The sequence below is a fragment of the Balaenoptera musculus genome, chromosome 5 (assembly GCF_009873245.2).
Source record: "Balaenoptera musculus isolate JJ_BM4_2016_0621 chromosome 5, mBalMus1.pri.v3, whole genome shotgun sequence".
Classification (NCBI taxonomy): domain Eukaryota; kingdom Metazoa; phylum Chordata; class Mammalia; order Artiodactyla; family Balaenopteridae; genus Balaenoptera; species Balaenoptera musculus.
The window spans coordinates 109,543,021-109,559,429 of NC_045789.1; the positions used below are offsets into that span (position 1 = coordinate 109,543,021).

General features: G+C 36.0%; 1 protein-coding gene across 7 annotated transcripts in view; it reads right to left on the reverse strand.

Annotated features, from left to right (window-relative positions):
* Positions 1 to 16,409, reverse strand: part of COL25A1 (collagen type XXV alpha 1 chain) — a 478,809-nt gene that overhangs the window by 63,185 nt on the left and 399,215 nt on the right. For 5 of the 7 annotated variants that reach the window (XM_036853781.1, XM_036853777.1, XM_036853779.1 and 2 more), the window contains exons 16-18: positions 11,047 to 11,079; positions 10,583 to 10,618; positions 5,796 to 5,840 (exon numbers count right to left, since the gene is read on the reverse strand). In XM_036853781.1, the coding sequence (XP_036709676.1) occupies positions 5,796 to 5,840; positions 10,583 to 10,618; positions 11,047 to 11,079 (114 nt within the window). The remainder of the gene's footprint in view (positions 1 to 5,795; positions 5,841 to 10,582; positions 10,619 to 11,046; positions 11,080 to 16,409) is intronic. The other 2 variants (XM_036853780.1, XM_036853776.1) reach the window with 1 other exon arrangement.

Here is a 16,409-nt window from a genome sequence, read left to right on the forward strand (position 1 = left end):
AATATACTAGTTTAAACCAAGTCATGCTTTCCATGATATTTATTACCCCGAGCAGATCCAATTTTCATTGCCCAAAAAATAGTACAACAGGGCTTGAAAAATATGTGCTGACTTGCCTGGGTGCTAAAAGCTTCACCAATAATTTTGATTAATGTGTCTTGACACTGAATGCATTAACCATACAATATTCTTCTTGCTTAAGGGCTAATTAGAATTCAAGTCAGCATGATACCTACTTTTGAGGATTACAGCAAGAACATTTGTTGTAATAAGAACCTTCAGGCAGCCAGTTTTGGTAATGATTGATTTGTAAAATTATTGAGGGGGAAAAAAAGAATGAGAAAGTAGAGTCTGCCCCCCAAACACTTATTTCCCTGAAGGATCACATTTGAGCATAAATTAAAACATCTTGGTGGCTATGACGAAAAAGAACTACAATAGCAAGTTTATTTAAAATCCAGAAAACATAAGTTTCTGATTTTTTTTTTTTTAACAGGATTACATCACGAAAGCACAATTGGTGTATTTAGTCGAGGTTTCGTTATGGCTGCTAAAAAATCTCTGATTTCTGGCTGTAGGAGTTTCCTAATTGGACTCTTAAACTATTCAACTGCTCAGACGCACTTTGTGCAAGCAGGAAATAATTATAAGTAACAATAACACAATGCTATCCTTTTAACCAGTATTTTTTCTTTTTTCTTTTACAAATCCATTTCACATTCTATGTTACTTCCAAAAACTTTCTTCTGTTATTTTAAAAATGTGATTTGATGTTTCTAAGGAAGGAACCTCACCTCCAGTGTATTTAGAAGATAAGTTTCTACAGATTACTGAGCACTATACTTAATCCTCAGAATGACAAAATAATGTTTCTGCCACCTGTAAAAGTTAGTGCTTATATGATCTAGTGTCAAGGATGATTTTATATAACGAAGTGTAAAGAGTTAGTTACTGTCTCCTGATCTTCAAGTTCTTGATCTGAATGTCAAATTTTCACTAATGTGGAAGCCAGAACAAAAATATCAAGCTTTTAGGGAAAATACCGTAAAAATTTCTTTGCCACCTAAATGATTTGTTTTTCTGATTTGATGTCATTTTTACTGTATTATGTCTCCCTATTGTATTCGTTTTAATATATCAGGTATATTTTTCCCAATTTACTTTCTAAATATGATGAGATACACTGGTAGTCAACGCTGAAAGGAGAAAAACAAGCATTGAAAATTCATATTTGTAAAAAATGTCTTGGGCTGGGCAACACTATGAATGGGGCCTAAAGATTTCCATTATTACATGTCAAGTTTTCCTTTTGCTTTTCCTGTGAACAGTGTCGGGAAGGAGAACTAAGACAGTATCATGTCTTATGCCCAGAACACTGTGTTTCCTCATCCTTTATCAGTGGAATACATTGGGTTATAGGAAAAGGGGAATAGTGTGATGTCATGTTTCAAGAGAAAATAGGTTATCTTACTGCTCTTAAGTGTAACATTCAACCATCACTGCAAAGGAGTTTTCAGAATTTAAATCTATGAAACTGCAGGGTGTAAATGGCTTTATGATCTCTAGGTTGAAATGACTCATAGGAGGAAAGACTCTATAGAACAGGTGCACAAACAATGTTTCCAATATTCTGAGCTGCTCCAAGAGAAAGAAATAACAATAGCTAAAATTTATATAGCATTTACTATATGTTTGGCAATATTTTAGGAGCTGCACGTATATTAATTCATTTAATCCTCACAACAACCCTCTGAGTTATGTATAATAATAATTCCCATTTTATAAGGAAACCCAGCACAGAGAGATTATGTAACTGCCCAGCATCATGATATAGCTTCATAAACTGGTAAGGGGTAGAACCCGGATCTACACACTGGTGGTCTGGTTCTAAAGACAAGGTTCTTGATCACTGCTCTTCATGACTTAATTACTAGGGTAATGTAACCATGAAAGGGGTAAGCAATTTTTCAAAATGTATGGAAAGAAAAAAATGTTTAAACTAGGAACTTTGAATCTTACCCTTTTATGTGATATTGGAAAAGCTAGTCACAATAAAGTTTTACCCATGAAAAATATATTTAAAGGCTTGTTTATGAAAATAATTTTCTGAGCTCAATTCTTATTCCAGAAGCCTATTTAAAGGCTTGTTTATGAAAATAATTTTCTGAGCTCAATTCTTATTCCAGAAGACCAATGTTTGCATGGCACATTGTGCAATGTACAACGTACAATAATTTAATCTTCACAGCTGAACATCTTAACACTATATGAACCATGAATGCATGAAATAGGAATTCCAAATGTCTTCCACATGGTAAGAGCACTTTCCAATACTTGTTCAGGAAGCTTAAGAGTAGTTTGAAATTAAGTGATGCCTGTTCTTAGTGACTTTTATGTATGCCGAAGGTATTAGTACTTTTCTCTGAGTGGGACCCTGAGGTGATAGATAGATGAGTCCGCTGTCTGTATTTAGGCACTTTGCTCATTTCCTGAGAGCAGTGTGGAAGGCATGTGGATGCTCATTAAGTTTCCAACCGTTCCCCGAGAGTAACAGGTGGCAAATCAAAGCTTCCCTGGTATGTCATGGCTGGTTTCCTCAACATCTTGGAAATAACGGATGGCATTTGCACGCTCTCTGTAGTACCAGCAGATAAGGAGATGAATAGCAAGGAAGTATTTCCAAAGCATAAACAAACACACAGGTCTAGGAAAGTTATGACTAATGCTCTTGCTACCACACATTCTAAATCCATAGATGGTGGTTTCATCTTTTAAATATTATTACTCATTCAAACTATGAAATCAAGGTTAACTGTCCTGTGGTTAACTACCTAACAGAAGCAAGGTATATTAAAGGAATAAAGAATATCCCAAGTTAATGAAGCTATATCATAAATTTATAAACTTTTAACTGTGCATTTAAAAATATCCAATAATTACTAATGACTATGATGTGTTTTTAAATTGCCTCCTTTACAAAATTACCCAATTACACTGAGCACCTACTACATTATAGGGCAAGCATATCACTTACATTCTGGACTAGAGAGAGAAGACAGAGCTTATTAATCCAAAAATAGAAGCTGTGATTTAAACTGAATACTGGATAGTTACCCAACAGCACTTGATAATTACATAGAAAAGTATCTCTAGTTAATGATAGAAAGATTTTTGTCAGTTGATAGCTTCTTCTCACCATAGTCACTAGTCAGGTTAGAAAAACAAAGGAAAATATCAGCTATAAGATCTTGACAAAATTTGTCTGGCAACATCCCATGACCCTAGAAATAAAAACATTTACTGGAGGTGGCAAATCACCAACATCTTTCCCAATTTGAAAAAGTTCAAAACCTTCAAACTGGTCCACCGATGACTAGGGAAATGAGCTGGGATATTTTTCACAGTGGAGGACATAAATTCAAAGGTAATGAGAACAAACAGTAGTAACTGTAATTGTTTTGTTTGTTTGTTTTGGAGGGAAAAACGCCAATACCTTCCCCCTTATATACTCTCTCTCAACAAGAAAGCTCACCCTCAGGAGAAGGGACAACTGGATTTCCACACAACACTGAGATTCCTGCTTCAGGACCTGGTGCTGGCGGCACAGCCCAGCTAACCTACAAGCAAGCGCTGCAGGAAACCCTGCCCCAGTCCTTCCAAAATGTCCCTCCTTTTAAATGCCTCCCCCCTTACTTATAATGTTACCGGGTTCTTTAAAGTAGTGCTGAATTTAATGTTCTTACATTTGTTTTAAAAATCTGTGATTTTCCAAATATCAGTAAAAAGCTTTTTTTAAATGTGTGGGATTACTAAGGAACTGCCATAAATTAACTCTGCAGTATGAAATCACATATAATTTATTAAGTTATTTTTGCTAAATATCAAATGATAAGGAAATGACTTTGACTCTTTAGTAAACTGTTCTCATGGAGTGTACTTTTCAGTGAAGAAGCCAAAGACTAAAAATATATTAAAAGGACATATCTGGACATCTGTGAGACTAATCTGGAAACATCAAACAAAAAGCGGAACCAAAATTTCTGAGTGCCAACATGGAATTCATAGCTTTCATGGCTGTTAATTATAACAAATATACTCATAAAATATTATATATGATACCATATGACGTCTGGGAACTCAGTAATTTAATATATTTATTCTAAAATCATATTATTCATGTAACACATTTCAAACACAATCTTCATAAAGCAGCATATACAACCCTCTTACTGAAACTAGGAATATTAATTTTAGAATCATCTAATGTACTCTAGAGATTAATTCAAAATTCTATAAGATGAGAACAATGTAAAGAAAAATCTACTTGCATTATGCTATTTTATCAAACAGTTCTAGAATTAAAAGAAAAAGCTTTAAAATAAGAAGCTGATTTAAGGGAGCACTACAGCTAAGACACTAGATCTTTTAAGCCTTTTCAGTTGCCATGTAAAAAATTTTAAACAACTAAAAAAAATGTTTCTTAATATTTTTAGACAATTTAAAAACATGTAAAACAATGTTTTCAAGCTAAGCTTTAAGCAGTTATTTCAAAAGACATACAAATTTTATGGGAATAGTATGTAGGTCAATAAAGCTTAGTAATATGATTTGTACTTTGCCGTGAGAATTATTAACAGGAAGTAGAAGCACAAAACACTTTGGAAGGACTTCCCTGGTGGTGCAGTGGTTGGAAATCCACCTGCCAATGCAGGGGACACGGGTTCGAGCCCTGGTCTGGGAAAATCCCACATGCCGCAGAGCAACTGCGCCCGTGCACCACAACTGCTGAGCCTGAGCTCTAGAGCCCGCAAGCCACAACTACTGAGCCCATGTGCCACAACTACTGAAGCCTGCGTGCCTAGAGCCTGTGCTCCACAACAAGAGAAGCCACTGCAGTGAGAAGCCTGAGCACCGCAACGAAGAGTAGCCTCTGCTCTCCGCAACTAGAGAAAGCCCGCACACAGCAACGAAGACGCAACACAGTCACAAGTAAATAAATAAATAAATAAATAAATAAATAAATAAATAAATAAATAAATAAAACTTTGGAAAGATTATTATAATGGGTGAATCACAACAACAGCTGCCTGGATATTAGATTTAAGGGGATGTTAAGACTTTAATTCTGGTCAAAATCTGATAGGCTCTTAAGAGTAAAATTTAAATGTGAAGGGAGACATTGTAGACTTTAAAGAATTCCTATGACTTCAAATGAAATGACTTTTACATTTATTTAAGGGGCATAGTAGGTTATATAGTGGAATATACAGTCCAGATAGCCATGGCAAACTTTAGAAATACCCGTGCTTCATTTTTTTTTTTTTATGAAGTATAGTTGATTTACAATGTTGTGTTAGTTTCAGGTGTACAGCAAAGTGATTCAGTTTCATATATATATATTTATGTATATATTATACATATACATGTATATATATATTCTTTTCCAGATTCTTTTCCATTATAGCTTATTACAGGATATTGAGTATAGTCCCCTGTGCTATACAGTAGGACCTTGTTGATTATCTATTTTATATGTAGTAGTGTGTATCTGTTAGTCCCAAACTCCTAATCTATCCTTTCCCCCCCTTTCCCCTTTGGTAACCTTAAGTTTGTTTTCTATGCCTGTAAGTCTATTTCTGTTACCTGTGCTTCATTTTTAATTAAAAAATTTAATTGGTTGAAATGGCTGGTGAGTATTTAAGGAACAGCACTATATTTTTAGCTTTCATTTTTTCATTTTTGTGACTCTCACAATTACATTTCTGTGAAGCCAAGACTGTCAGTGCAGTATTTACCTTTATCCCCGGAAGTCCAGGAAGCCCAGGAAGCCCTGGTTCACCCTACATAGGAAAATCACACAGCATTATAGAACAGTATTCACTCAGGCACAGTATCTGAGAAAAACATGGCAAATGCTCCCAGCTGAATTCTTGCTGTATGTATATATATGTCTAATATATATACTGTCTAGTTTCAAGATATTTGGTGAGATTATACAGTTCAGTCAACTCTTGATTCAGGGATTGGTTGACCATTTTTCAGATTTTCCCTGTTGCTGTCAGTTCACTGTTCATTGTCATCACTACCAGAAGGTGAGAAAGAGAAATAAAAGGAGAAGGAATTCCTGTGTTTTATTACTCCCTGGTCAATGATTTGTTGAGGAGGCTGAATCTATTTGCTGAAATGAGGATTACGTGCATTTGAATAATGCATCCTATTCCAGGGCTCTCTTACCTCAGATAATCAAGAGTTGGCTGTATGAACAGATGGTCATATCAAAACAATATACATTAAAAGTCTCATTCACTTAAAAGTATAACAAGATTTCTTTTCCATTCCTGAATGATGAGAAGATAAATGCATAGTTAAGATTATACTTAACTCCAGCCCGTATATCAGACAATTGTTGAGTCTGGGTAACCCTGCTTAGCAATTGAGGGCTAATGGTACCATGCAGCTGTTTCTGAATACAGGTTTGAGATTAAGTGGTACATTTTGGGTGAGCACACTGGAGTCAAGCTAAATCTTCTCATTTCACATAATTGTGTACATTATTTTAAGCACAAAGTATAGTGACAAGAAGTTATATTGCTTAGAAAATCTCCTGAATTCCACTAAAGAAGCATAAAGGAATTGCTAGAGAAAATGAAAGTCCATCCTGTGTTGGACTGAGGTGACTAAATCTTGTGGAAAATAACATTTGAAGGTAAAAGTGTCACATCATTTCATGATGGCGAGTCAGTGTTATGACAACTATACCAAAAGAGATAGAAGCATCAAATTAAAGATAAAAGTGGTAGAAGGCACTTCTTTAATCTACATGCTTGAACAGTTCTTATTCCAAGGAAAATCTACTAAGAACAACCAGACATTTCATCTTTAATATTATTACTTTCAAATTATGGAGGGCTATAATTTGCTCTGGTATTATCACAAAATGACTTCAGATACTGTTTATATTAAGCTGTATGGTTAGACATAGAAAGGACAATGACTTTCCTGATGGTTTAGGTCAAAGGTGCTTCAGGAATGCAAAAGAAAAGCTATTCTTTCTGAAACTACCTGAGTGAAAGTTTGCATTGTGAACAAAAAGACTAAGATGAGATTAAGCCAGAGAAGAAAGAATGATTATTAAGAATTTGATATTTCATTCAAAGAAACTTGTCCAAGTAGATTAAACTTTACAAAGATACAACGTTATACATTTGATTTTCTTTTTTTCCCCCCATTTCCCTTTAATCAATAACTTTAGGAAGCTCTAGTAAAAAGAGCTTATCCATATTTCAGTGAAGATTCTCTTTTACTAAGAAAAAAGTATAAGGCCCTTGAAAACACAGTAAGTTGCAGTAGAATATACAAGCAATAAAAGTAAACATATTGGTGACATATTGATAGTTTTGTATTGTTTCAGAAAAGCCCCCAAAACTCAAGACATCCTATTTAAGACATGGATGGAAACATATAGGTTGTAACACTGTTTCCTCAAAGGAGTTTTTACTAGACCCTTCCCTCAAGGGGAAGGGTCAGATTAAAAGGATTTGATGACTACTTTAAAGTAAGATATTTATATACACATGCATACATAGACACATCCATGTTTCTCACAATGAGAAAGATGTATAAAACATTATGGATTATTTTATAATGTAGATTGGATACTTACAGAGAGTTTGAGCATTTAGCTCTTCCCTACATCATATGCATATATATGTAGGTATATAGGTTATAAATGTACTTTTTAATGAACAAATCTTTCAGGAATTCATATTTCATACTCTTGGATTTTGACTTTTCCAAATTTATGTTTACTTAAAAGTTGACAAAATGAAGGATTATAAAACATTTAATGTTACCCTTTGTGAAACATCTCAACATTTTTAGGAAGATATTTCTTCCTATATAAATTCTCTGTCTTTATACCATGAATGTCTATCTTTTAATTAAGAGACAGTTTTCAGTTAATTTCTCCATTCTTGCCTATTTCTTGACTCAGAGCTTCTCTGAGTTGAGTTCTTGGTCATGCACAGCCCAAGTTCAGATCTAGGTCATAATTAAGAATCGGTTTGTTATTCCATTCAAAGACATCTTGCCCAAGTAGATTACACTTTACACTGATACGCTATGCTTCTGGTTTTCTTTTTTCTTTCCCTTTCACTCTTTATTCTCCATTATCGGAGACCCTTGTCTACTGTTAAAGTCAGTTCTCTGCTTTCACCCCATGTCCCTGTGACAGTGCCCTGTATTTCTAGATACAGTTCAACTGTGCCAGTCCCTTACAATGGGCAAACATGTATTTTTACCCCATTAAAACTAAAAAATATATTTTAAAAAGATGTGGAGAAGTTAGGAAGGCAGCTATGCTCACCACTATACCACCAATGCCATTGAATGTGAAGTTAGGAAGGAAAAAATTATGTGATGAAACACACACTCACTTTACCAACATATATACCCTAACTCACATATCAATCACACACTCTCCTGTTGAGTCTATAAAAGAAAAAAACTATAATTAAATCATTCCCTATTATGAATGTTACTCTAAATAACAAACTTTCATACCGCAAAATACCAGACAGTGGAGAGCTAATCAATGCACTTTAATTCTGGCAGGATATCCTCTACTTTTCTGGGAATGCCCCTAATGCAGGAGCTTAAGTACCCATGAACCCACAACAAAGTTCTGCAATGGTGAGAAAAATGTGGACGATTCCTTGAATGGATTCTGTACTCAGTTCTGTTTGTCATTTTCCAATCTAAGCAACCAGCAAGAATGGAAACACTCTACTTTTAAATCAGTGTTGGGGTAAGTATTGCCAAATCCATATATTAGACAAGGAAGTCATAAATATTGTGGGAAAGTGAGATTGCGTCAAAGGGTAGAATCTGGCCTAAATATTAATGAAAAAGATACTGTTCTTTTCAGGGCACATTTTCATTCAGATGGGTTGTAATATTCATACACATATTCATTCAGGCACATATTTGTTCAGGTAGAATCCACTTCTCTCAATATAATTTAAAACAGGTTTTTAATGAAATACAAAGAAAATCCAATGTTTCCATATGTAAACCTGTAAACTTCCAGAAACGAATCTAAAATGTATTTTTAAATAATCACGATAAAGCAATATTTTATTAACCAATTGAAAATCAATTTTGATCTTCCACTCTGAAAACAGGGGAACCTATATGAAATTAGAGCAGACTTGTTTTGTTTTTTAAAAAAGACATAACAGTTTTGCAGACAATTCTTTTAGCTTATTACAGTTTTGGAGAGCAGTTTAAATTTAGCTTGTAATTTTTAAAGACTGAGGGACTTAAAATGAGATCATCTGAGAAAATTAGATGCTCTTTCAAACCAAAGCAGGCCATGGATCTCTGTGATATCACTAATTTCAAATTTCTTACATGAAGAATCAGTAGGAAATCTTAGGCACTGAACAGCAAAATTTGCAGAGTTCTGCTGGGCTCTTTGGAAAAGTCTCAACTTTACCTGAAACTGGGTCTAATGAATCATTACTCTTAGATTCTTAATTTCAAGAAAATCTATTTTTAAATTAGGGAAATGTTAAAAGAATGTGAAAGACCTTCTCAAAAAGCACTTTAATCTGAAGTGTTTAAACAAAGCAGTGATCCTCTCAATAACTTCAAGAATGTGGGAATATTTTTTTATGTTATGTTCTAAGGTTCCAAACTACTACAATGGGATTTCTTCTCTCTTTCTCTTTATACTAATGAGGTATATTCTATGTTTCTATTCATATTTTTTTTTCTATAACATTAGTTACTGCTAGACAAAGGCAGAGTCACGATCTCAGAGATTTAACATAATGTGGAATTCACATTTACTTGTTAGCCACATCTGTTATCTAAAAATCTAAAATCTGCACTGGGCATTGCTATCCAGATGCTCAGACGATAAACTACTAACAGTCGTTTCCTGCTTCAGACGCAAATGAGAATAAACATATTCATTGCATGTCCTCTAATTTATCACTGAAGTGAAGCACAAATGATAAAAAAAATTAACGTTAGATTGGTTAAAGTGGTTTGGCTACTGTCTCCAATTAAAATTTAGTTCATGAACAAACCTCTTTGTACAACATAATATTCACTGCTTAGGTAGATATTATTCACATAAAAAAATTATCAGCAGGGAAGTATTTGAAATGAGAGGAAAGGAATATAATTTTAAAAGAACTGTCCATCATTCCCTATTGAGACAGTTTAGTAAATATTCATTTCTTCTCATAAAAGATAGAAACATGCAGAGTATCTTTAAACATGCAAGATAGGTTGTTGGCATTCCAACCCAGCAGATCTTTGTTAGTCTCAAACAGCTCAGTATATGCTGCCTTTAGCTCATAAAGCATCCTTTTACACGTCCAGATTATGTTTGTACTTTTACTATGGTCAGCATCAACCCTTTTAAAATGAAAAACAGTCAAAACCACTCTGCATATAAGGCATGAAAATGGCATCATTTTCAGTAATTGTTCTCATATTATACAGTGATAGCAGACATAATCAAATGGTGACTATAAGACAGTACAAAGAACACACCGGAATAGGGATTTACCTTTTGCCCTGGACGACCAGATTCTCCGGGCTCTCCCTGGGCAAAGAAAACCAAAGATGAAAAGGGCAGTCTTACAAGAATTTTCCAAAAGTCTTAGGCCTTTGGACACTTTCAGCCTCCCCGATGACACATGCATTTCATTCACTTTATTCTGTTGCTCTACATCTTACCAGACATATGAACATTTGTTTTTTTTTTTGCTGTAAATATACCTAAAGCTCACATACAAATCCGCATTTCCATAAAAACCAATCAGAAAGGGAAGAAAAGGCAAGACCTCTTGTTTAAGCCTTTATCAGAGATTTCTAGCAGATACTCCCTGTTGTGTCTAGAAGCTGATTAATGCAGTAGTATAGGAACAGAGTTAGAACCATCAACGTTGGTAAAAAGGAAGGGAAACAAGAGACTTACAAAAGTCAAAGCTGTAACTCCTGGGGTACAAACACTTGCAAGGCTATAGTTACCTTAATTCCTGCAGCAGACGATCCAGGGTCACCCTAAAATGAAACCCATGAGAGATTATTCTACAAGTGATGAGAATAGGAAACACACAAACACATAGAGAGCCGTTATCTACAGGAGCACCCAAGGAAACCCCGTGACCAATGGGCCAAACTATGCTCCCTAAGATTTTGTATCAATATGGCTAAGATGTCAGTAATTTCCAAGATAAACAATATACTTTCTAAAAACATGGGTTTACTTTGCAAAATACATAAGGACTACATTCCTTGAAATAAATATAAATATATAAATATGGATCTCTTCCCTTGATACAGTGCTAAAATTGTATTCTAAAGCAATACATTAGTGGATCTGGAATTTCAGTTTTCTCTATTTCAGGAATTTATTAATGTCACTGGCTATCATTTACTAGGAGTTCCCTGACCCTTTCAGTCTTCAGAAAGTCAGGGTTCAACAGATGAAGTCAAAGGGTTAATGATGTTGAGTTGGAAAAAGCCATGCCGCAGGTCAGTTTGTTTTCCTCATGAAGCACCGTCACCCTTATGACCGGCACGTTTTTTTCTAGCTCTACACTTGTTTCATTGTAATGCAGTCACCGGAAAGTTACAGGATGATGGATGACTTGTGGGTGACAGGGACACATGGAAGATCTGGGAGAAAATCTTGAGATAGAATCTGGTTTTCTGAAAGGCATTGTATTCCACCCGGATTTCACGGAGTGTGCCTACATTCCTAAGGCAAATGTGCTCTAAATACACAGACAGGGGCTAACAGGAGAGAGTTCGGCGGGTAGCTTAGAATGCTGCCTATTTCTGATATGAGGCCAGGCAAGGGCCTAGATTTTCCAGCTCCTTCTAGCCCTCTGTCCCATAAACATGCTACCAGGAAAATAAAAGGGAGAAAATGTAGTCATTTGAGACTGTTAAGAAAACAGGAACAGCCACAAGGAGGAAGGCACATACTGGGGTTTCCTCAGCTGTCCTGTCTGCACGAGGGCTCACAGAGCTCTGGGGGTCTACTTCCTCGTTCTAGGTTTACAGAGCTGTTCATCAATCTCATTTAGAGACAGAGATAAACCTCAGGCCCCTGTACATGAGGCACTCGCCCCCCTCCCTCAGTTTCTCTCTCTTCTTCCCACGGCTGGCAGTTCTCTTTGTTCAGGTCTTAAGTGGCTTTGCCTCAACCCCTCACCGACCAACCTAGACACATGCCCCTCACATCCACATCTCACTCTGCGGCATCTGTTCAAGTCCTGCAAGCTCACTGCATATGGATTATGTGTGTATGTTTTCTGCCTATTCTTTGCTTGTCCCTCCATTAGACGATCAGCCACATGTGGGCAGGTTCAGTGTCTATTTTTATTCAGTGTCTGAATAGAATATGCTGGATACATATATGGTGAATAAATGAACAAATCTCAGAAAGAATGTTTTCAGCAGGTCAGCAGTCAAGAATCAAAAAATAAAAAATAAAAAAAATCTTTAGGAAGAAAAAAAAAGCTTAAGAAGGAGAAGGAAATAATAAATTAGCTTATTTGAGGAAACATACGAGTTTCTTTGACATCTGTAATTGCTACTACTCAAGGAAAAATTAAAACATGACAAAGCATATAGAAGAGGATCCCAAATACTGTCTTATTGTAAAATGATACCGGTTTCTTTTCCCCATCACTAATAATCAATTGAGTTACGAATGGGCAGTGAAATAAATGTGGCTAATAAAATAATACTTATTTCTGTTTCCACTAAATCAGGTCTGTCTGAAAGCCATCAACACCAATGAATCAGTATTTTGCACAATGAGACCTTTGTATTCATAAAAGCAATTCTGACTTTTCTAAGCCCCCTTTTTCGTCTTATTTATACCTCACAAGACTCCCAAGAGATAGGGCATTACTATTTTTACTTAATAGATAAGGAAATTGAAGCAACTTGAGCCTAAGTGAATTTTGGACTTCCTAAATTCTATTGCCATGTTCTTTTTATTGGAATAAGAAAAGAATTATTGGTTTATCTCATTTTGGCAACAGGGCACAATGGTTGTAGTAAACTTGTAAACAAAAGGAAGTTGCTTGTATTAACTGTAGTTTAAAAACCTTTTTTTCCAGTGTTTTAATGGAAAGTGACTGGATAATCCACTAATGAGAATAAGGACTAGATTTAGTTCTCAGAGAAAGTGGATGGGAAAGAAAGGACAGTTTCCTGAAAGCCTGATTTATTTGTGGAAACTGGAGCAGTTTCATTTGATGGACAACTATGAGTGATATATCAACTTTCTTTTCAAAAATTAGAACTGTGGGTCTTCCCTGGTGGTGCAGTGGTTGAGAATCCGCCTGCCAACGCAGGGGACACGGGTTCGAGCCCTGGTCTGGGAAGATCCCACATGTCACGGAGCAACTGGGCCCGTGAGCCACAACTACTGAGCCTGCGCGTCTGGAGCCTGTGCTCTGCAATAAGAGAGGCCGCGATAGTGAGAGGCCCGCGCACCGCGATGAAGAGTGGCCCCCGCTCGCTGCAACTAGAGAAAGCCCTCGCACAGAAACGAAGACCCAACACAACCAAAAATAAATAAATTAATTAAAAAAAAAATTAGAACTGTGAAATCTCATGGAATTTTTGTAACTTTTAAGTGGCAAGGCAATTGCTGGAAGACGTTCCTAAGTTAAACATTTTAAAGGATAATGCTGCAAGTAGTGAAAATAAAAGTCAGTGTTTATAATCCTTATTCCTCTAAAAGTGAAAATGAATACAGGATTAAAGTAGGAAAAAACCCCCAACTGTGTCTCTCTAAGTATACCCTTAGCTTCATAAATCAGTTGGTTTGAAAATAAAAGTTTCCACAGGGTAAATCATAAAGCCAAAAATACTTTGAGAAGATACTTGAGGTAAATGAATTTGACTTTGCTATTGACCATTCAAGTACAGAGTTTTTGTTTTTGGCTGTGATTATTTTCAAGCACAACACTTGGTATGTAATTATATGTATGTGTTACTAAAGTCTATGTGGATAAATAAAGTGAATGTGGTGATATTTCTATCAGTCATTAATTCATTCAATAAATATTTATTGAGCATTGATTATGTGCCAACCATGTTCTGGATGCAGGGATACTAGGAGCTAGGGCAATAAAGCGAACAATGCTGTTTCAAACCCTGCCTTTGTCCTGTGCTTACGATATAGTCACCCTTCCATATTCCTGGGTTCTGCATCTGCGGATTCACCCAACCTTGGACTAAAAATCTTTTGAGAAAAATATTCCTGAATATTCCAAAGAGCAAAACTTAAATTTCTGTGTGCCTGGCAACTGCTTACATAGTATTCGGTATCATAAGTAATCTGGAGAAGCTTTATAGTACAGCTGACCCTTAAACAACACAGGCTTGAACTGCAAAGGTCCACTTATATATGGATTTTTTTTCAACAGTAAATATTACAGTACCACACGATCTGCAGTTGGTTGAATTCGGCGGATGGGGAACCACGATATGGAGAAAACAGGGATGTGAAGGAACCATGTATAAGGAGGGCCTTTTGTAAATTATACCCTGATTTCAACTGGCAGAGTCTCAGAACTCCTAAGCCCCCCATTATTTAAGGGTCAATTGTATATGGGCGCATGCCCATAGGTTATATCCAAATACTACCCCATTGTATATAAGGGACATGCTAGGATTTTGGTATTTGCAGGGATCCTGGAACCAATCTGGAGATACCGAAGGACTACTGTAATCATTTGTATATATGTATACAGTATATATGTACATAAATATATGTATTCAAAAATATTATTGATTGAATGCATAAAAGATACCTTCTTTTTCTTTCTTTCCACGTACAAAAAGTCTGGGATAGGAAGAAACTGTCATGTTGGGAAATTTTGTGTCACCCACAGAAGACATGATAAACAAATGCATGGTACAGGAAAAAGTTATACCATTCAACAAAAATAAGAAGCAGGTGAAAGTAAAAAAAAAAAATTTTTAAAAGGTTGTTCATTCAATAAATATTTATTATCTTCCTATTATGTGCCAGGAAATTGGATTGGTGTTGGGAATAGAACAGTTTGGTAACTTACAGTTTTTTGTTTGTTTGTTTTTTCTTTTCCAGTGAGCTGGATGCCCAATTAAACAAGGAATTACAATAAACTGTGATAAGGGTTATGAAAGGGATCATAAAGAGTGTTCTGGGAGCACATAGGGGGTAACAGAGACAATCCAGGGGAGACTGAAAGGCTGCCCCAGGGAAATGACTTAATAAATTCAGGTCTCAGTAGACTGAGGAATAGGATGAGAACGTGAGGAGGTGGAGGTGGACAGAGAAGAGTATTGTAAGCTAAGGGAAGCATCATATGTGCTAAGTTGGAGAAGGCCCCATGCCCAAAAGAAAAGCCTTCCCATGTGACCTTAAGAAAAGGCAATTTGGTGGGTGGCTCCAAATATGGGTGTCGCTTCTGAAAAGGCTCTGAGGATGCAAATCAAAGATGCTCTGCAGGTGTAAAGTAAGAAGGCAGGTTATTTATAGAAATGGAGACTGGGGGAGAAAAGAAAAATGAAGACACAGACAGGCAATACCAAGAAAGTGAAGCTTCCTGCTATATTTAAAAAGTATAACCAACGAGGACCTACTGTAGAGCACAGGGAACTCTGTTCAATGTTATGTGGCAGCCTGGATGGGAGGGGAGTCTGGGGGAGAATGGATACATGTATATGTATGGCCGAGTCACTTTGCTGTGCACCTGAAACTATCACAACACTGTTCATCGGTTATACTCCAATATAAAATAAAAAAGTTTTAAAAAATGCTCAGACAAAAAAAAAGAAAGAATGTGAAATTTCTAAACGAACAGATAAGGTTGTGAATAATAGAGTGGCATGATGGAACCATTCAGTGGTCTGCACCAACACTTACTTTCAAGTGCTGGGATAATAGATAAGAAATGCATTTCTACATTAGTTGGTGGGATTAACACTCCAAAGAGCAGAACATAACCTTCCCGTAGTAACTCCACACATGATTAAAATCACCCTTTGGCAGGTCATTCTTAATTCTAGAGTTCATCGTAGCTTCTGGCCACAGAGAAAACCCAGCCCAGAGGTTTTTACAGTCCCACAGCATTTCCAGATGACCAGTCTGGAAAGGCTTAGATTGCTTTACCATCCAAAAGCACCGAGTTGGATCACAAGGAAAAAAATCCTATTAAAGTGAATCGCCAATGACGTAATTTACTACATCAATGGCAGAAAAGAAGCATTTTTTGATTTTACATCTCAAACTTGGTAAATGATGAATGAGTTTCACATCCTGAACCCAAAGGCCATGAGAAGAGTGTTTCTAACATGCTGGAAACAAATTATGTGACAGA